The 21,372-nt window shown below is 41.1% G+C and overlaps 1 protein-coding gene across 1 annotated transcript; it reads left to right on the forward strand.

Annotated features, from left to right (window-relative positions):
* The first annotated feature begins 2,882 nt into the window (after positions 1 to 2,882).
* On the forward strand, positions 2,883 to 21,115 carry LOC110533681 (alkaline ceramidase 3). Its single transcript, XM_021618129.3, has 11 exons — positions 2,883 to 3,754; positions 8,950 to 9,060; positions 12,402 to 12,454; positions 12,718 to 12,770; positions 13,148 to 13,229; positions 14,282 to 14,317; positions 15,094 to 15,152; positions 15,579 to 15,680; positions 16,049 to 16,153; positions 16,370 to 16,415; positions 18,649 to 21,115. The coding sequence occupies exons 1-11, from the start codon at positions 3,652 to 3,654 to the stop codon at positions 18,700 to 18,702; spliced, it is 804 nt and encodes a 267-aa protein (XP_021473804.3). The 5' UTR covers positions 2,883 to 3,651; the 3' UTR covers positions 18,703 to 21,115.
* Positions 21,116 to 21,372: the final 257 nt, after the last annotated feature.

Here is a 21,372-nt window from a genome sequence, read left to right on the forward strand (position 1 = left end):
ATTAGTCATTTAGGTCAACATTGGATCATTCAGAGATCCTCACTGAACTTCTGGAGAGAGTTTGCTGCACTGAAAGTAAAGGGGCTGAATAATTTTGCACGCCCAATTTTTCAGTTTTTGATTTGTTAAAAAAGTTTGAAATATCCAATAAATGTCGTTCCACTTCATGATTGTGTCCCACTTGTTGTTGATTCTTCACAAAAAAATACAGTTTTATATCTTTATGTTTGAAGCCTGAAATGTGGCAAAATGTCGCAAAGTTCAAGGGGGCCGAATACTTTCGCAAGGCACTGTACTCTGCATCTCACAAAGACACGTCGGTTGGAACTAAAAATCTCAAATTTGGACTCATCAGACCAAAGGAAAGATTTCCACCAGTCTAATGTCCATTGCTTGTGTTTCTTGGCCCAAGCAAGTCTCTTCTTATTGGTATCCTTTAGTATTGGTTTCTTTGCAGCAATTCGACCATGAAGGCCTGATTCACGCAGTCTCCTCTGAACACTTGATGTTGAGATGTCTGTCGGTTTTCCTTTCCTGTGACGGTCCTCATGAGAGCCAGTTTCAATATAGCGTTAGAAGGTTTTTGCGACTGCACTTGACTAAACATTCAAAGTTCTTGAAATGTTCCATATTGAGTGACCTCAATGTCTTTAAGTAATGATGGACTGTCATTTCTCTTTGCTTATTTGAGCTGTTCTTGCCATAATATGGACTTGGTATTTTACCAAATAGGGCTATCTACTGTACACCACTCCCATAGACTGAGGCCTATACCCGGAAGTGAGGCTGACCGTGACCCTAAACTTCTCCATGAAGGCTCTCCATACCCGTGATGTGACTTGGGGGACTCGAAGCAGACTCTGTCCTTCGAAAGACCAGAATGTCCGAAGCCCTGCTGGAACAGTGCTTCAGCGACCTAGAGAGCAGTAGGGAGACCAGAGAGAGGGATCCCTTATCACCGTGGGAACGTAGATGCGCTCAGGAGGACAGGTAGTGGGTGCGGGTTCCCTCTCCAGAGCCTGGCGAATGTCCACATCTACGTCCTAGACCACAGGGGCTAAGACTCTAGGGGATGGGAAAGCAGGTCCTCCCGGCATTCGGGTGACCAGTCCGTGATACTCATCCTTGACCAAGAGATGTTGGGGTTGTGGCGTTGGAACCTTGGGAGGCTGATCTTGTGAGCTGGTGCACTAATGATGAAGACGGGAATGTTTTCCTGATGAATGGACTCCACGGTTAGGGTGAGTGGTGTGGTGATGTGTGTGATGATTCCTGATCCTAGTGGCCAATTATCAAGGCCTTGAAACAGAGAGCAGAGCGGGTATGAGGTGATGTTCAGAGAGGAGGCAAGGGTCTGATCAATAACGTTCCCCGCCACACCGGAATCCACTGCTTGTAGGTAAGCATTTCACTGTAAGGTGCATGTCACAAATAACATTTGATTTGATGTATTAACCAAAAAATTGTTAAACAAATCAAAATGTATTTTATATGAGACTTTTCAAAGTAGCCACCCATTGCCTTGATGACAACTTTGCACACTCTTGGCCAATCAGAGTGGATCCCAAGTTGGGACGTACCGGACAATGCTGAAGCTGGTGCCCCCCTTGACCACAATAGGGACAGAGCCCCAGCTGTTTCCGTCTGCGTCGCTCAGGCGCGGGGAGGCGTGTGACCCCAACCTCCATGGGTTCAGGGTCTGATACAGAGTGGTCACTGAGGGAGGGAGAGAAGCGATGAGGGTACTGATGTTCCCGAAGTAGGTTATCCAGGCGGATGGCCATCACGTTCAAGGAGAGGTTGACGTCTCTACATGCCAGTTCCGTCTGGACCTCCTCGTACAGTCCTCTACTGAATAGCATATGGAGCCCCGGCTCATTCCATCCGCTGGATGCTGCTATTGTCCGGAAGGTGAGCGTGAACTCGGCAGCGGTCTGGTAATCCTGCCACAGTTGGAATAGACGCTCACCCCCCTCTCTGCCCTCCGGTGGATGATCGAAGATACCTCTGAACAGAGCCATGAACTCCTAATACGAAGCCAGTTCCTCCTCTCCTCTCTCCCAGACGGTCGTAGAGTCAGCAGAGAAATAACCGTGGCAACTTTGGTCCTCTCGTGGTGGGGAGTAGGAATCCACGGCATTTCGATGGGGTTCTGTCATATTTATCTGGGAGGGATAAACGGGCATCGCTGACCTGGGCAGACTGCTGAATGGACTGGTGTGCTGGCTCGCTGGGTCTGCCGGTTGGCAGAGTATCCTCCACTAGTTGAAGGCAACGCCTCTCGGATATGTTCGAGACGTTGAAGACTGCGAAGAACCTCTTCCATAGCCTTCTCCAGTTGTGCCAGCTGGTCATGGTGTTGACAAAGTAGGTATCCCTGTTCGTCGACTGTCTGGGAGATATCCTGATTTCCTGCTGCTTCCATTTGTCAAGGCAGTATTTTGTAAAGGAGATGCTGGGAGTCAAAAAGTGCAGGGGGTGAGTTTAATAATACAATAAACATAGATCGATACAAAACAAGAGTAGCGTCTGGACATGAAACACATAACTAATACTGCCAGGGAATGAAAGGGATTGACAGATATAGGGGAGGTATTCAGTGAAGTGATATAGTCCAGGTGAGTCTCATAATGAGGCGCAGGTGCGCATAATGATGGTGCCAGGTGTGCGTAATGATGGTAGTCAGAGCCAGGGATTAGTAAACCTGCGACATTGAATGCTGGAGAGGGGGAGCGGGAGTAGACGTGACACCTACCTTATGACAACACAACTGATTGGCTCAAATGCATTAAGAAGGAAAGTAATTCCACAAATTAACTTTTAACAAGGCACACCTGTTAAATTAAATGCATTCCAGGTGACTACCTCATGAAGCTGGTTGAGAGAATGCCAAGAGTGTGCAAAGTTGTCATCAAGGCAAAGGGTGGCTACTTTGAAAAGTCTCAAATATAAAATACATTTTGATTTGTTTAACAATTGTTTGGTTACTACATCAAATCAAATGTTATTTGTGACATGCACCTTATAGTGAAATGCTTACTTACAAGCCCTTAACCAACAATGCAGTTTAAAGAAAAATGCCTCCTAAGTAAAAAATAAAGTAGATAAGTAAAAAATAAGAAATAAAATAATTAAAGAGCAGCAATAAAATAACAATAGCGAGGCTATATACAGGGGGTACCGGTATATGATTCCATGTGTTATTTCATAGTTTATGTCTTCACTATTATTCTACAATGTAGAAAATAGTAAAAAAAAAGAAAGAAAAACACTGGAAAGGGTAGGTGTGTCCAAACTTTTGACTGGTACTGTATATATTTTACTATAGTGTACCAAAATGGCGGCGCAGTGGCTTCAAAACAGCGCCCCCTGTCAGTCATCTAGGGTTAATACATACAATTGGTTGTAACTGAGGGGATGGAGGGCGCCTTTCGGTCATAATTCGTTAGTACTAAAGATGCTGCACTCCTCCTTAACTCACACACACACAAAAATCATTCCTTCCTCCCTCGCTCTGTAAGTGTATACTTGTCAGACGTCATGATACGTCATCAGAAGTGTCCACTTCATTTGAGGGCTGAGGGGATAGGGTGTGTCTTTTAAGTGTTTGGACTGCCAGCCACACAGAACTGCCCGATCGTTTTTTCCATCATGGCTCCATCCGCAGACAGGCTGGGATACTGGGGGCGGCCAACCTCAACGCTAGATTGGTGTGAGGATAATTATGTCGTCTCTTTCTACATCGCAGAATTCTGTAAGTACAGCTGACACCATGCTTATTGAAAAACTAGTAATAGAAAACAAAAATGAATGCAATAAATACGGATGTGGCTCGGTGCGGAAAGCCGTCTCAGAAATAGCGTAAACATTATGCCTGGTGGTGCCATTCCCGTACGCTCGCGCCAGAAGGCTAGATCATGCCTGTTATTTCTACATTTAAATACAGCTTTGATGTTTTTATACCGGTAAGGTAGAAGTTACCATTAGTGTCGTCACCTCGACCGTGCTTCTTGCCTAGGCGGATGCCAGACCCGCCAATGAGTCACAACTTCACTTGCACCTGCAGCAGCACCGCGCTCTTTCAAGTAGGCCTAACTGTTTACAAGTATGCTACTGTAATAGGCTATCTATACCGCACATTAAAAAGTCGCTTTGCGCATGTGTACAATGAAATGCGCCACAAGATGGCTTCAGCATATAGGCTCTCTCGGCGGCAGGTAGCCGAGTGGGCCAGTATCCGAAAGTTTGCTGGATCGAATCCCAGAGCTGACAGAGCTACCACTTCACCAAATCTTTCCCAAACATGACTTTTCTGGCCCTCTTATTTTCAACTCTTCAGCTTTTCTCTTATTGAATTAAACTCCGACATTTTCCCTTTTGCCTCTGTGGAGTGACGTAAACTTGTTCTGCCCGCTCCCAAAAACATTTGGCGATAGGCGTGAAGACTATTTGGCCTGCATACAGTTTGACCCTAAACCTTAGGCTTACGCACTAATGCCAGAGAGCCTAAAATAATGAAAGAAAAACCTCAATGTAGCCTATAGATATAAATTGCACAAGAAATGTACATTTCTGGATTTTTTTAATGTACCTTTTTCTCTTTATTCAACCTGCCCGCCGCAACACACGCTCTTCATCCAAACAATTTTGAATGACACTAAACCCGTCAGCCCAACGGATATAACTGGGGGGGCCTGCGGGTTATGAGTCAACCCACGCATCACTAATTCACACCCCTAGACTTTTTCCGTATTTTGTTGTTACAGCCTGAATTTAAAATTGATTAAATGAGGTTGTTTTTTCACTGGCCTACACACAATAATCCACAATGTCAAAGTAGAGTTATGTTTTTTGATTTTGTTCTACAAATGCAACAAAAAAAATGAAAAGCTGAAATGTCTTGAATCAAAACAAAAAAAAGTACTGTATTCAACCCCTTTGTTATGGCAAGCTTAAACAAGTTCAGGAGTAAAAATGTGCTTAACAAGTCACATAATACGTTGCATGGACACAATAATAGTGTTTAACATGATTTTTGACTGACTACCTCATGTCTGTACCCCACACATACAAGTATCTGTAAGGTCCCTCAGTCGAGCAGTGAATTTCAAACACAGATTCAACCACAATGAACAGGGAGGTTTTCCAATGTCTTTCAAAGTAGGACACCTATTGGTAGATGTGTGAACATGAAAAAGCAGACATTGAATATCCCTTTGCGCATGGTGAAGGTTGGAGGGTGTATCAATACACCCAGTCACTACAAAGATACAGGCGTCCTTCCTAACACAGTCACCAGAGAGGAAGGAAACTGCTCAGGGATTTCCCCATGAGGCCAATGGTGACTTTAAAACAGTTAGTGTTTAATGGCTGTGATAGGAAAAAAATGTGGATGGATAAACAACATTGTAGTTACTCCACAATACTAACCTAATTGACAGAGTGTAAAGGACAGAATACAAATATTCCAAAACATGCATCCTGCAAGAAAGAAATAAAGTAATACTGCAAAAGATGTGGAAAAGCAATTCACTTTTAGTCCTGAATACAAAGTGCTATGTTTGGGGAAAATACAACACATTATTGAGTACCACTCTCCATATTTTCAAGCAGAGTGGTGGCTGCATCAAGTTATTGGTATGCTTGTAATCGTTAAGGACTGGTGAGTTTTTCAGGATAACAAAGGAATGGAGCTAAGCACAGGCAAAACCCTAGAGGAAAACCTGGTTCAGTCTGCTTTCCACCAGACGCTGGGATATTAATTCACCTTTCAGCACGACAATAACCTAAAACAAGGCCAAAATCTACACTGGATTTGCTTACCAAGAAGACAGTGACATTTCCTGAGTGGCTATGTTACGGTTTTGACTTTAATCGACTTGAAAATATATGGCAAGACCTGAAAAATGTTTGTCTAGTAATGATCAACAACCAATTTGACAAAGCTTGAAGAGTTTTGAAAAGAACAATGGGTAAATGTTGCGCAATCCAAGTATGGAAAGCAAGACTTAGAGACAACCAGAGACTTATAGCTGTAATCACTGCCAATTGTGATTCTAACATGTATTGACTCAAGAGGTTTGAATACTTATTTAATGAAGAAATATTAGTGTTTTGTACAAATTAAAATCAAACTTTAGAATTTTTCTTCCACTTTGACAGAGTAGTTTGTGTAGATTGTTGACAAATAAAGACAATTAAATACATTTTAATCCTACTTTGTAACACAACAAAATGTGAAAAAAAGTCAAGCTATGTGAATACTTTCTGAAGGCACTGTAGGAATGATTGGAATTCTACAGTATTTAAGTAAAATGTTTCAAGGACAAAAGTACATGTATTTAAGCATTTTTGTTGTAGTGTGGACATTAGCAATAGTACTTCAAAAATATATATACTTTAAGGAAAATGTTTTAGTATATTTCAAAAATGCATTTTTATAGCTTCTAAAATATGTTTTACAATGGTGGGGGAGTACCAAGATGGAGGCCCTATAGCTTCAAAACAGCGTCCCCTGCTAGTCATCTAGTGTTAATATAAATCATTGTTTCAACCACACCACACAACCACACTCGCATGTTGAACGAGCATCTGCGTAGCCAACCGCTAAAATAAACTCTGGGTGAAAATTCTACAAAGAACTAGCTAAAAAGAGGACCATATGCATGTCAGGTAAAATAACACCCCAATGTTCATCTCCCAGGACAAACTAGCTAGAAACAGCTAGCTAGCTAATGTCTATAAATGTTTCATGTGCGTTTCGACCTGCCCCCAAATTGATGTAGTTGGTTCACAATTGATTTTGATATTTTAATCTGCGTATCATGATCGCGTCTGGTGTGGATGGACAAAATCAACATCCATGCGATGGCGCACACGGACTCACGTGCGGGGCTGGTTTAGTCAGCATGTTACACAGGCACCGCAACATTTTTCTATTCATGATAATTATCTTTAACACTAAGAGCTTCATTCCATTGCAAGATAAAAACCTGCAACTCAGCATTCGTAATTTGCTTTTGGATACCCTTTTGAATGATATGAGTGATAAATGATTGTGAGTGCAGCGGTAAAACTCCTTCTATGCTAGTTCTATCTCACTCGATTTACGAGGGGGTCCTTGGTGAATTTGCTATTACAAAAGAGATCCCTGGCCCCAAAAAGTTTGAGAAACTCTGCCCTACAGGCTTTCTGAGAATCCAACGCCCACTGTCCTGTTATGGCAAAACTCCATGATAATACAGTTAGTTGGCTTTATTATGTTTTTAATGATGACAATTTTCAAACTGCCAAGTGGGTCAGAATTAGCTGTGTTTAACTACTGCTCTTTTAGTTTTCTCTCGCTATCTCTGACTCACCCATGACCCACATTACACTGACCCAACACTCGTCTTCTCTCCTTGACCTTGGAAAGGTGAAAACACTAGATTAAATGACTATTCACATGCATAATATGAAGGAAACATTTTTTTAAATTAAAAAGCATCTAACCTAGAACTAATACTCTGATAACAGAACACTTGCTCTTACGTAGCTTTTATAAATGTGTCACTGATACTCCACACGACCAGTAGAGTTTGAAGCAATGGTTGGTTTGACTCTTAAATTGGGTCCCAAGTTGTAGAATAAAAGGCCTGGAATGTGCAACGTCCAATACATCTAATGTGGAATACAGACCAAGAGGTAACCACAATTTTTTTTACCCTCATTGTGTGGCATACATGTGCTATATCTCAGTTTTCAGAACCTCAGCAGAGCTGAATAATAGTAGCGCTGCTTGCAGCATCGAGGGAGGTCAGAATACATTCAACAGGAGATTCTCCTCACGTTTGCTTAAAGTTAAACTAATGAAAGCGTTAAACAGGAAAGTTCTTGGCATTGTACTGACTACAGCACCTTGGGGAATGGCTAATGCTATTTGACCTGAAGTCAGTCAGCCTAATGTACAACACAACTTACTAATGTAGGGCACCAGCCTAATGTTAAACATAAATATTGTGCAACAGACATCAAATATTCCTTAGTCTTGTACATATATTTGTAACAATATGATTTCAAGAATCCTTTACTTTTGTATCCAGCAGCTAAGCAAGCAACAAATACAGTACAGCAGTGTAGCAGTGTTAACTGAACAACGAACTGAGTTAGCCCTCAGAGCTCTTGCCTCTTGCATATAAGCCCCAACTTGAAACAACATTCTAATCATTAGCATCGTTAATCATCAACCATCACTTGGTGTTGTGAAATCTTCAAATTAAATATGTTACCTTTATTTAACCGGGCAAGTGAATTTAAGAACCAATTCTTATTTACAATGATGGCAAGAGGCAAAATGCCTCCTGTGGGGACGGAGGCTGGGATAGAAAAAAACTATGGAAGACAAAACGGGCAACACAGACAGAAGACACTGGCGACTGCACAAATACAACAGCAAACAAACAGTGGATGTGTGTGTGTGCAGGCATGTTTGTTTGTGGTGCGTGTGAAGTAAAACAACATGCTTCGTTACATAAGCAACTAGTGACATCTAGTAACATCTAGTAACAACTACATGTCTTAACAACCTGTTCATCTATTTGTCCTTTGACCTCATCCAGGGACACCAGGTCCTGTAGTTTTAGGTTGGCTTGGAGGAGATTCCAAGACCAGGGGGCTGAGAAATTAAAGGACCATGCTTTTATGCATTTTCCTTTCGAGCCAGAAGACAGCATAGATAAAATGGCAGTTTTCCTAAAATGGCCTTATAAATAAAAACTCATTTCACCAGTCTAAATCTTACTGATTTTATAAATTTATAAACACTATTCTTTCTCTAGTTTTCCATCTGCTAAGAGACACACTATTAGAAATTCTATCAGACATCAAATGATTGTGGTTGTTTGCTATCATACACTACACGTTGTCTTGTCTTCCTCTGACAGTTGCTCAGTTTGTTATCTTGTTGTACAGGGAACACTGTCAGCAACCTCATTATGATCCTGCCTCCCATCTACGGTGCCATCCAGACGTATAAAGACGGCCTAGAGTTCCGCTACGTCTACTCTTTTCTGGGACTGGCAGGTAGGTGCTCCATACACATCAGGAACTATTAGTATGATTTACTAATATTTTATAATACAAATGAGTTTATTTCCTAAATGCTATACCCATTTTTCCCCATGTGTTTTTTCATCAGAAATCGTTGCCTATGGGTACATTTTAAATATGTATTTTTATTTTTACGCTATACATTATATCCATTGTTTAGCTGGAATGGAATGCTCGATCCGGTATGCTGAGTATACAAAACATTAAGATCACCTGCTCTCTCCATGACATAGACTGACCAGGTGAATCCAGGTGAAAGCTATGATCCCTTATTAATGTCACTTATTAAATCCACGTCAATCAGTGTAGAGGAAGGGGAGGAGACGGGTTGAATAATTATATTTAAAGCTTGAGACAACTGAGACATGGATTGTGTATGTGTGCCATTCAGAGTGTGAATGGACAAGACAAAAAAATGCAAGTGCCTTTGAATGGGATATGGTAGTAGGTACCAGATACACCGGTTTTATTAAGAACTGCAACGCTGCTGGGTTTGAAACGCTCAAAAGTTTCCCGTGTCTATCAAGAATGGTCCACCACCCAAAGAACATCCAGCCAACTTGACACAACTGTGGGAAGCGTTTGAGTCAACATGGGCAAGCATCCTTGTGGAACGATTTCGACACCTTGTAGAGTCAATGCCCTGATGAATTTAGGCTGTTCTGAGGGCAAAAATGTACAGTACTAGTCAAAAGTTTGGAAACATACTCATTACAGGGTTTTTCTTTATTTTTACTGTTTTCTACATTGCAGAATACTAGTGAAGACCTTAACTATGAAATAACACATATGGAATCATGTAGTAACCAAAAAAGTGTTAAACAAAAATATATTTGAGATTCTTCAAAGCCACCTTTCGCCTTGACAGCTTTGCACACTCTTGACATTTTCTCAACCAGCTTCATGAGGTAGTCACCTGGAATCCATTTCAATTAACAGGTGTGCGTTGTTAAAAGTAAAATAGTGGAATGTCTTTCCTTAATGCGTTTGAGATAGCCCTATTTGGTAAAATAGTCCATATTATGGCAAAAACAGCTCAAATAAGAAAAGAGAAATGACAGTCCATCATTACTTTAAGACATGAAGGTCAGTCAATACAGAACATTTCAAGAACGTTAAGTTTCTTCAAGTGCAGTCGCAAAACCCATCAAGCGCTATGATGAAACTTTCTCTCATGAGGACTGCCACAGGAAAGGAAGACCCAGAGTTACCTCTGCTGCAGAGGATAAGTTCATTAGAGTTAACTGCACCTCAGATTGCAGCCCAAATAAATTCTTCACAGAGTTTTTAAGTAACAGACACATTTCAACATCAACTGTTCAGAGGAGACTGCATGAGAGAGACATCTCCCTCAACGTCAACAAAACGAAAGAGCTGATCGTGGACTACTGGAGACAGCAGAGAGAACACTCCTCCATCCACATCGATGGAACTGCAGTGGAGTGGGTCAAAAGCTTCAAGTTATTCCGCGTGCACATCACTGAGGACCTAAAATAGTCCCTCCACACCGACAGAGTGGTGAAGAAAGCACAACAACAGGGCTCTACGCTGACCTTTTTTACAAGGAGCATACGTGTGCATAAGTTGGAAAATGTAGGCGCACACAAAGAAATGTAGGATTTCAATGAAAAATATGAGGTAATAAAGCTAGAATCCTTCATTCTTCTAGGGGCACTGGTGCGCCTAAATAAAAATTCCAGTTCGCACAGAAAAATATTTAGGCCATTTGCGAGTAATATGGTTGCCCTGTAGAGCCCCGAACAGACCCTTTTCGACCTCAGAAATGTTTCAGCCCCTAAGACCCTCACAAATGTCTACAGATTCACTTTTGAGAGCATTCGGTCTGACTGTATTACTGCCTGGTACGGCAACTGCACTGTCCACAACCGCAAGACTCTCCAGAGGGTGGTGCGGTCAGCCCAACGCATCACTGGGGGCACACTGCCTGTCCTCCAGGACATCTATAGCACCCGGTGTCACAGGAAGGCCAAGAAGATCAAGGACCTCAGCCACCCGTGCCACGGCCTATTCACCCCGCTACCAGGCATAGACAGTACATGTGCATCAAAGCTGGGACCGAGAGACTGATCGAAGCTGTTTATCTCCAGGCCATCACACTGTTAAACAGTCATCACTAGTCGGCCTCCGCCTGGTAACCTGCCCTGAACCTTACACTGTCACTAGTTGGTTACCACCCGGTACTCTACCCTGCACCATAGACTTGCTGCCCTATGCACCTAGAGTCATTGAACACTGGTCTACTTGAATGTTTTCATACTATTTTACCCACTGAGTGTACCAAACATAAGGAACACCTTCCTAATATTGAGTTGCACCTCCCCCTCTTCCCTCAGAACAACCTCAATTTGCCTGGGCATAGACTCTACAAGGTGTCCACAGGGATGCTGGCCAATGTTGACTCCACTGCTTCCCACAGTTGGCTGGATGTCCTTTGGGTGATTGACCATTCTTGATACAAGCGGGAAACTGTTGAGTGTGAAAAACCCAGCAGAGTTGCAGCTCTTGACACAAACCTGTGCGCCGTGCACCTATTTCCATACCCCATTAAAAGGCACTTAAATGTTTTGTCTTGCCCATTCACCATCTGAATGGCACATATACACAATCCATGTTTTCATTGTCTCAATGTTTAAAAATCCTTTAACCTGTCTCCTCCCCTTCATCTACACTGATTGAAGTGGATTTAACAAGTGACATAAATTAGGGATGATAGCTTTCACCTGGATTCATCTGGTCAGCCTATGTCATGGAAAGAGCAGGTGTTCTTAATTTTTTGTATACCAAGTGTTCAGTATGTATATACTGTATTCTAGTCATGGCTCATCTTATATAACTACTGTTGTATACACATGTTCTATTAATATACTGTCTATACATTCCATTTATTTTATATATTGCTCGCTCTGATAATATTATTTTCCTTAATTTTTTGATTGTGTGTATTGTTATTGTATTGGTAGATATTAATGTACTGTTGGTGCTAGAAACATAAGCATTTCGCTGCACCTGCAATAAAATCTGCAAATCTGTGCAAACGACCAATACATTTTTATTTGATTTACTTGTACATTAAGCTGCCTCATACTCCAGAAACAGGAGATGGGCTCCTGCTCCTATGAGCCGTTCCTGCTCGTACAAGCCAAGGCTTGTGTAAGGCTACTTACAGTACTTACTCCTACTTAATAGTATTTTAAAAGGACATCATCAAGATGCCTTTCTGTTTATTTGAGTGAATGGTTTGAATGTCTGTGCTTCCTGCTGCTTGTTTGATGTGATCTCTTCTTCTGTTCCAGCTGTTGGCATCGGTTCCTGGTGCTTCCATATGACGCTGCAATATGAGATGCAGGTGAGCTGACTTTTAGTATCTAAAAATAAATTGTGATTCGTCAGCACACTGTATGCATCCACCATTGAAGAGTTGTGTTCTCATAATCACATGGACCTTTTCAGCTGTTAAGGACATAAAAAATTATACCTCATCATTTCCTGAAGAATGCACATGCGGTTCGGTCAGACACTGGAGTCAACAGAAAACAATAGTCCTGTCTTGGCTCGTGCCGACCATCCCATTATACATCACTCTCTGTCTCTGCTGTCTGACCCCCACAGTTGCTTGATGAGCTGCCAATGATCTACAGCACCTGTGTCTTTGTCTACTGTCTGTAAGTACCCAACATAATGGATTTACGCTCTTCAGCTTTCACAGTGCCAATGCCATTGAGCAGCTCAGGTCAAAAGCTCACTGAAAGTAATTTGAGGGCAATATAAAATGTAATGTGATACATGAAAAGTGAATCCAACCCTCCAATTGATCCACCCTAAGAAAGCACATATTATGTCTCTCTCGTGGTTGTAGATGCCATGTAACTGAGCTGATGTCTATGGATTCAGCGGCACTTAGAGTTCCTCCATTTCAACTGGGGCATCTTTCATCATCTTGCTCTCCATCCTTCTCAAAAGCCTTACTGTATACAGTATGTCTATAATTACAAATGTGTTTCATGAGAGGAATGATAATTTAATTCATTTTTTGTTACAGATATGAATGCTTCAAGCAAGAAAACACTCTGAGTTTATTTCCTATCACATTGTTATTGTTCTTCAGTGTCTCAGTCAGTGTGGTGAGTGTCTCATAAATCCCACAGTCAGGTCAAAAATTATTGGTGCCCTTGATACAAATTATATTATTCTAATGCATTTGCTCAGACATATATATATATATATATATATATATATACCACTACAGCTGTAGGATCTTAATTTGATCACTATTTTATTGCTGAGAATTTTCGTGCACCGCAGGAAATGCAAAAGTGTAGTGGATTCAAGGTTTAAAAAGGCTTCTAAAGTTTGTAATTTCCACTTTAAAATGGCAGACTTGATTTGCCCTACTGAAAGATGTATCAACCCCTCCAACATTTTTTCATTAGTTATAATCCACATAATAATTCATATTTCCTGTTGCTGCAGTATTATTTTCCTACTGTACCAAACTGGCTCATATTTAAGATCCTACATCTATACCACTATTAGGGCAACAATTCAGTTTAAAACCACTGGAACAGTGGTAAACTTTCCTGGTATTGGATGAAAGTGTATCTTGTCCCCACGTACAGTAAGGAAGACGGTTCGGGAGGCAAAGGGCCAAAGCTGGAGAATTACAGTTTTTTTTTTCATGTATCTTCCGGTGACCAAGTTTACTCCACCTCCATGCTCTCTGGAAGGGGTGCCAGAAAAAATACTTTATTGAGAGCGAACAACAAATGTAAACGCCTGGAGTTTGCTAAAATGCATTGGCACTTGGATTGGAACTGGTGTTGTGGTCAAATAACATGAAAATAGAGCTCTTTGGCCACGCACACCAGTGGTGGGTTTAGCATCGAAAGAAAGATGCATATGCAGATTATTTTCGATTTTTATTTTTTGCTTGTTGAACAAAATCTTTCTCTGAGCAATTGTATTAGTATAAAATAATAGAATTTAAAAAATGTGCATACAAAATACTGAGCTATTTGTATTATTTATTTTATAAAGTTTTTTTCCCTCTTCTTTACCAAGGGTGCCAATAATTTTGGACCTGACTGTAACTGTTGTGTCCATTTTCATTCCATTACTCTATGTCAATAATTAATGTCACTATCTGCATTCTCTTTTTTCTCTTTTTTTCCCCCAGGTGTATTTACAATGGAAAGAGCCAGTATTTCACCAGGTAAGAGAGAGTACATTTGCACTCTTCAGTGAGCATGCTCTTTGTTTGGTATTAGGTTTCACTGTTTCATTAGTAAATATTGCCCCTGGCTAAAAGTGGAAACAGCCAGACATGAGGTCCTGTTAGATTGCTATTGTGGCATGTCACTTCAGATGTCTCTGTGCAGTTGTATTCAGCAATGCAATATATTTCAGCGTTGTCACTTGTCGTACAACATGTCATACACCACCTATTTGACTATCTCTTTGACTAATCTTATATGCCCAGGTTACACTTATATAAACTCCTATCTAGCATACCACCACAATAGCCAGTGTTGCTGTGGATATTGAGAGTCTAGAGAAGTGTCTGTGTTGCTCGACAACAACGGAAACAAAGTGACAAAGCAGCCTTTGTTTACACTTCAGAGCCCCCTCTGCTTAACCTACTGCTCCATGGTGGCACACGTTTAGTCATAAACATGCCCTCGAAGGTCTGTTTTGGAGGACGTTATAGTGTCAGCATATTGTTTCAACTAGTTAGTGTTTCACACCAAGCTGATGCATGTAGTTTGATTTGCTACTCATTTAGATACAACACACGAACTGTGACCATCCATTTATACGTCTCATCAACCATCACAAAAGAGCAGTCTGAAAACGTGTGCATTATACACCTCATACTTAATTTCACCTTTGTTCTAGTGAAAACACCAGAATTTGGCTACTTTAAAATATGACACAGATCTGAATTTGGTTGCTTTTCAAAACTAAAGATTCTTCTTTTTGTGTCCTTAGGTCATGTATGGTGCGCTTGTAGCCTGCTTGGTGATGCGTTCTCTCTTCATAGTTACATGGTATGTGGCAATGTCGTAGCATCATGGCTCAGTAGTTTGGGAAACTAACTGATAACTAAGAGGTCAACAGTACATTTGTTGTCCTTACAAAGTTTGAATTGTATAATAGCCCCTCACCATTGGATACTGCTATTATGCTGATATTTGTGGTTCTGGATGACAACGTTTTCAGAAACCACAGTACGAAGTAGGGCAGAGGAGGCTGGTGGGAGGAGCTCATTGTAATGCTCATTGTAATGGCTGAAATAGAACGGAGTCAAACGTGGTTTCCATATGTTTGATGCGTTTGATACCGTTCCATTGATTCCATTCCACCCATCACAATGAACCTGTCCTCCCATAGCTCATCCCACCAGCCTCCTCTGAAGTAGGGCTATGTTATAACATTGTTTATACATCTCATATGACTTTGTATTTTAACTGCAGGGTCTACCCCTGGCTCAAACCTATGTGTTACATCTCCCTGAGTGTCTTCCTGCTGGGGTTCCTGTTGTGGAACATTGATAATCTGGCATGTGACTCACTCAGGTAAATATACAAACAATTTGCACATGCTGACATCAGAATATGGTCATCCATTTCCCTAGATGTAGGATCTCAATGTTGAAGGAGAACTTTCCTGCAATGCAATTTTTTTTTTATAACTTGGCCTGTATTTGAGGTTTAAAAAGACTTCTGAAGTTTGTAATTTCCACTTTAAAATTTCAGACTTGAATTTCCTTTAACATTTTTAATCAATCTCTACAAAAATGGCCAATATTTATAATCCACATAATAACGACTATTTCCTGTTGCTGCAGGATTATTTAGCTGCTGTAGCAAACTGTCTCAAATTAAGATTCTACGTTTGTAGACAGAATCAAATGTAAAACTCTCTACTCCTCACTCTCCTTTAGATCCACCAGACAGAGATTGCCCCCTGTTGTTGGGGCGGTGACACAGTTCCATGCCTGGTGGCACATCCTCACAGGCCTGGGCTCCTACCTACACATACTCTTCAGGTAAACTATCCACTGAACCGTCTATATTCTATAGGTCTTATAAAGCTTCTACTGTGTTTGTTTGCTCATTGTATTTGTTCCCACTAAAATTGATTTATTCTGCATGAAGAACATAATTAGATTAAGAACAGACTGGTATCTTGAGTAGGGATATGGTCAGATGATTTCTACAAGAATGTGTTACTGAAAAATGTAGTATGTTCTGTTGTCATGTAGCCTCCAGATACGGTCAATCTACCTCAAACACAGACCAAAAGTAAAGGTAAGCGTGCTCTCATCCTCCCAGTTCTTCAACACATCCCAGTTCTATGCTTGTGTATACAGATGTAGGCTCTACAAGTTTTACTTGCGACAGGGTGACCAAATCAAGACCCCACACCTAGAGAGCGTGAGGTTTTGAGCAGAAGATGACTCTGCTATCACCCCTCTTCAGTGTGTTGTTGTTAAGTTGTCCTGTACAGTCCAACAATATTTATACTGAACATTCCTCTTTAAGTAGATTATTGGTGTTGGGAATAGAAAATATAGTTGAGTATGTGTAGTGTGACATTCAATCAGTCATAACTAAGTTCTATGGTATGCATTTATGGACTGAGGGTTATGATAAGGACATTTTTGGGGATGCAATTTCTATACAATAGCTATCTTCATATACATAACGGCTGCATGCAGGGCCTTGCGAAAGTATTCGGCCCCCTTGAACTTTGCGACCTTTTGCCACATTTCAGGCTTCAAACATAAAGATATAAAACTGTATTTTTTTGTGAAGAATCAACAACAAGTGGGACACAATCATGAAGTGGAACGACATTTATTGGATATTTCAAACTTTTTTAACAAATCAAAAACTGAAAAATTGGCCGTGCAAAATTATTCAGCCCCTTTACTTTCAGTGCAGCAAACTCTCTCCAGAAGTTCAGTGAGGATCTCTGAATGATCCAATGTTGACCTAAATTACTAATGATGATAAATACAATCCACCTGTGTGTAATCAAGTCTCCGTGTAAATGCACCTGCACTGTGATAGTCTCAGAGGTCCGTTAAAAGCGCAGAGAGCATCATGAAGAACAAGGAACACACCAGGCAGGTCCGAGATGCTGTTGTGAAGAAGTTTAAAGCCGGATTTGGATACAAAAAGATTTCCCAAGCTTTAAACATCCCAAGGAGCACTGTGCAAGTGATAATATTGAAATGGAAGGAGTATCAGACCACTGCAAATCTACCAAGACCTGACCGTCCCTCTAAACTTTCAGCTCATACAAGGAGAAGACTGATCAGAGATGCAGCCAAGAGGCCCATGATCACTCTGGATGAACTGCAGAGATCTACAGCTGAGGTGGGAGACTCTGTCCATAGGACAACAATCAGTCGTATATTGCACAAATCTGGCCTTTATGGAAGAGTGGCAAGAAGAAAGCCATTTCTTAAAGATATCCACAAAAAGTGTTGTTTAACGTTTGCCACAAGCCACCTGGGAGACACACCAAACATGTGGAAGAAGGTGCTCTGGTCAGATGAAACCAAAATTGAACTTTTTGGCAACAATGCAAAACGTTATGCTTGGCGTAAAAGCAACACAGCTCATCACCCTGAACACACCATCCCCACTGTCAAACATGGTGGTGGCAGCATCATGGTTTGGGCCTGCTTTTCTTCAGCAGGGACAGGGAAGATGGTTAAAATTGATGGGAAGATGGATGGAGCCAAATACAGGACCATTCTGGAAGAAAACCTGATGGAGTCTGCAAAAGACCTGAGACTGGGACGGAGATTTGTCTTCCAACAAGACAATGATCCAAAACATAAAGCAAAATCTACAATGGAATGGTTCAAAAATAAACATATCCAGGTGTTAGAATGGCCAAGTCAAAGTCCAGACCTGAATCCAATCGAGAATCTGTGGAAATAACTGAAAACTGCTGTTCACAAATGCTCTCCATCCAACCTCACTGCGCTTGAGCTGTTTTGCAAGGAGGAATGGGAAAAAATGTCAGTCTCTCGATGTGCAAAACTGATAGAGACATACCCCAAGCGACTTACAGCTGTAATCGCAGCAAAAGGTGGCGCTACAAAGTATTAACTTAAGGGGGCTGAATAATTTTGCACGCCCAATTTTTCAGTTTTTGATTTGTTAAAAAAGTTTGAAATATCCAATAAATGTCGTTCCACTTCATGATTTGTGTCCCACTTGTTGTTGATTCTTCACAAAAAAATACAGTTTTATATCTTTATGTTTGAAGCCTGAAATGTGGCAAAAGGTCGCAAAGTTCAAGGGGGCCAAATACTTTAGCAAGGCACTGTATGTATGCCTGCCCACTGTTGGGCAGAGGCCCCCTCCATCCTTCTCTAATACTCATCATACCTGAAGATCATTCAGAATCAGAACTGCCTTCAGGTTATGATACACAAGAGGTTTTTCAAATTAAGATCCTACATCTGTATGGCACCATAATATCAACAATAACCTAACACTTGTCCACAATGTGTTCAATCAGTTTATATGTGGAGTGTGGCCCACGTTGCACATGGAGGCTCAGAAGACAAGCTGAGTGGCTGGAGACCATGAAGGAGGGTGACTACCATACAACAGGCATCAGCAAAGGGACCTGACCTGCTAGTCTGCCAACTCCCCCTCTGCTGTCTCTGGGACACATACTGTACACCCCACTACCAGAGGTCTGGCAGGTCACCCCCCAACCTACCACTCCAGGGACCCTTTTGTTTCACACTGTGTGGATTTGCCAAGTACAGCATAGCGTTGAGAGTTGATATGGAATGATTTTTCTCTTTCATCGATCACAATCGGATTTTCATGGTGATGTTGTAGTGTTTTTGTTTTTAAGTTCTCAAACATTTTGAATGCATTAATGTACATACTTTCCTGTATGTCGATGCATATATGATATGTAGCTGCCCTGCCCGAACATGGATATTTTCTGGAATAAGATTAGGAAAAAAGACAATAGTCATAAGAACACATCTAAATTATATTAGTGTATGTATTTTAACATTCAATATGATACTTTAGCATATTCACAAACCATAATAATGTCAGATGGTCAGGTTGAGCTGGCTGTATTTTTCATTGGTTATGTTTAGACCCGGGAACTGGTTTATACTACCCTATTTTTTTCAATATAAATGAGCAGGCGCTCTTATCCAGAGAGACTTAAGCCTTCCGCATGCTTTGGTTCGGCTGATGCTTAGCCGAACAAGTGTTCATATACTCCCTTAAAAGACCTTCGCTTGAGCCTCCCGAGTGGCGCAGAGGTCTAAGGCAGTGCTAGCTGTGCCACTAGAGATCCTGTTTTGAGTACAGGCTCTGTCGCTGCTGGCCACGACCGGGAGACCCATGGGGCGGTGCACAATTGGCCCAGCGTTGTCTGGGTTAGGGGAGGGTTTGGCCGGCTGGGATGTCCTTGTCCCATCACGCTCTAGCGACTCCTGTGGTGGGCCGGGCACATGCACGCTGACACGGTTGCCAGGTGTACAGTGTTTCCTCCGACACATTGGTGCGGCTGGCTTCCGGGTTAAGTGGGCATTGTGTCAAGAAACAGAGCGGCTTGGCTGGGTCGTGTTTCGGAGGACACACTGCTCTCGACCTTCGCCTCTCCCGAGTCTGTATGGGAGTTGCAGTGATGAGACAAGACTGTAACTATCAATTGGGGAGAAAAAGAGATTTGAAAAAAATGAAGATCTTTAAAAAAATAAATGCCCTTCGCTTGAAAAAAGCAGCAATTACTACTGTTTGTCCATATTGAAACTCCGTAGCCAGTAAACACATTCTCAAAATAGTCCAAAATTAATGATAACTCAAGAAATGTTTCATTAATTTTGACATTTTTTCTGAGGAGATCTTAGTTGCTCAACTTTACATCTAAAATGTTTGGTGCAGTATTTCTCAAGTGAAATAATTAGCATGAAAACGATTAATCTCTAGTTGAGTGACAGCAAACATGAAGCATTAACAATGACAGCATTGTAGAATCCCTACTGTTGACCAATCACCGACGAAGAAGCGTAAAGTTTGGTTACCAACTTTGGCTACCGACTTTGGCTTCCATCTAAAAATGTTTGTGTGCACGAACAGCCCAAAAAAACCTTGCCAAAGACCAAAACAAAGAAAAAAATCATAACTGTTTCGGATGGGAAGCCTGCAGACACCGTTACAGTTAGTGCATTCATCTTGAGATACCTAGGTCAGACAACCGCATATCACAGTCATAGTAAGTACATTTTTCCTCAAAGAAGTTATCAGCAAATGTCAGTGCTAGTAGGAAAACACAAGTGCATAAGCATGAATTAAATGTCTTATTTAAGATACTTTTTGAAGAGGTAGTGTTTCAGACATTTTGGGAAAATTGGCAGGGACTCTGCTGTCCTGACATTAGGGGGAAGCTTGTTCCATCATTGGAGTGCCAGAACAGAAGAGTTTTAGGGGTGGGAGGCCCAAGACACCAGAGGTGGCAGAGGTTCCCTTCTCTAAGGGAATCTGGTCTAGATGATACAGTGTGTGCTGGTTACAGACAGGACTGAAACAGAGATGGCAGGGAAAGGTATAATAACTCAGTTATATTGACTACAGTCATATGTCCTCTGCAACGTCTTGGTAACACAGGAACACTCTTTGACTTCAATGACATGTAATGTATGCCAAGACTGCAGCTGCATTATACTTGTTGTTTAGATATTTTTACATTTACATGTCCATGTGTTTTATGATTTACTTGATTAATATTAACAAATCGACAGGAGATTATACAAGTTAAGGATTGTTCCATTTCAAAAAATACAGTCACGTTGTTATCATAGTGGGAATTTCAAGGATACAGGGTAATTATAATTATTTAATTGTAATTATTTTTTCATGTGTATGTATTTTTATTTGCCAACGCAAAAGATCATGAAGAAAGTTTACCTGAAATAAAGATATCTGCACAAGCCTTGGTGTTGCTGCCAAAAGGAGGAATGAGAAAATAGTGTTTTGACTGACCACTGAACATTTCTGACCACTGTTCTACAGACTGGATCATCTGGACATGTATGTTTTCAGATGGATTTGCCATTTAATATCCATTATTTAACTATCTAGCAATGAATACAGGTGTCTGCATGTCTGCAATTAAATAATTATCATTGTCCTGTATTACCACACACACATATTTGCTTCAAGGATGAGACCTCTGAACCTGTTTACCAGTCTGTTCGTGCACTGCAGT

Source organism: Oncorhynchus mykiss, chromosome 10, assembly GCF_057628025.1.
Source record: "Oncorhynchus mykiss isolate SJ-2025 chromosome 10, ASM5762802v1, whole genome shotgun sequence".
NCBI classification, from domain to species: Eukaryota; Metazoa; Chordata; class Actinopteri; order Salmoniformes; family Salmonidae; genus Oncorhynchus; species Oncorhynchus mykiss.

Coding starts and splice junctions, on each gene's coding strand:
- LOC110533681 (XM_021618129.3), top strand. CDS start 3,652: ATGGCTCCATCCGCAGACAGGCTGGGATACTGGGGGCGGCCAACCTCA. Junction 15,153..15,578: donor TCTCTCTTCATAGTTACATG/GTATGTGGCAAT, acceptor TTTTAACTGCAG/GGTCTACCCCTGGCTCAAAC. Junction 16,154..16,369: donor TACCTACACATACTCTTCAG/GTAAACTATCCA, acceptor GTTGTCATGTAG/CCTCCAGATACGGTCAATCT.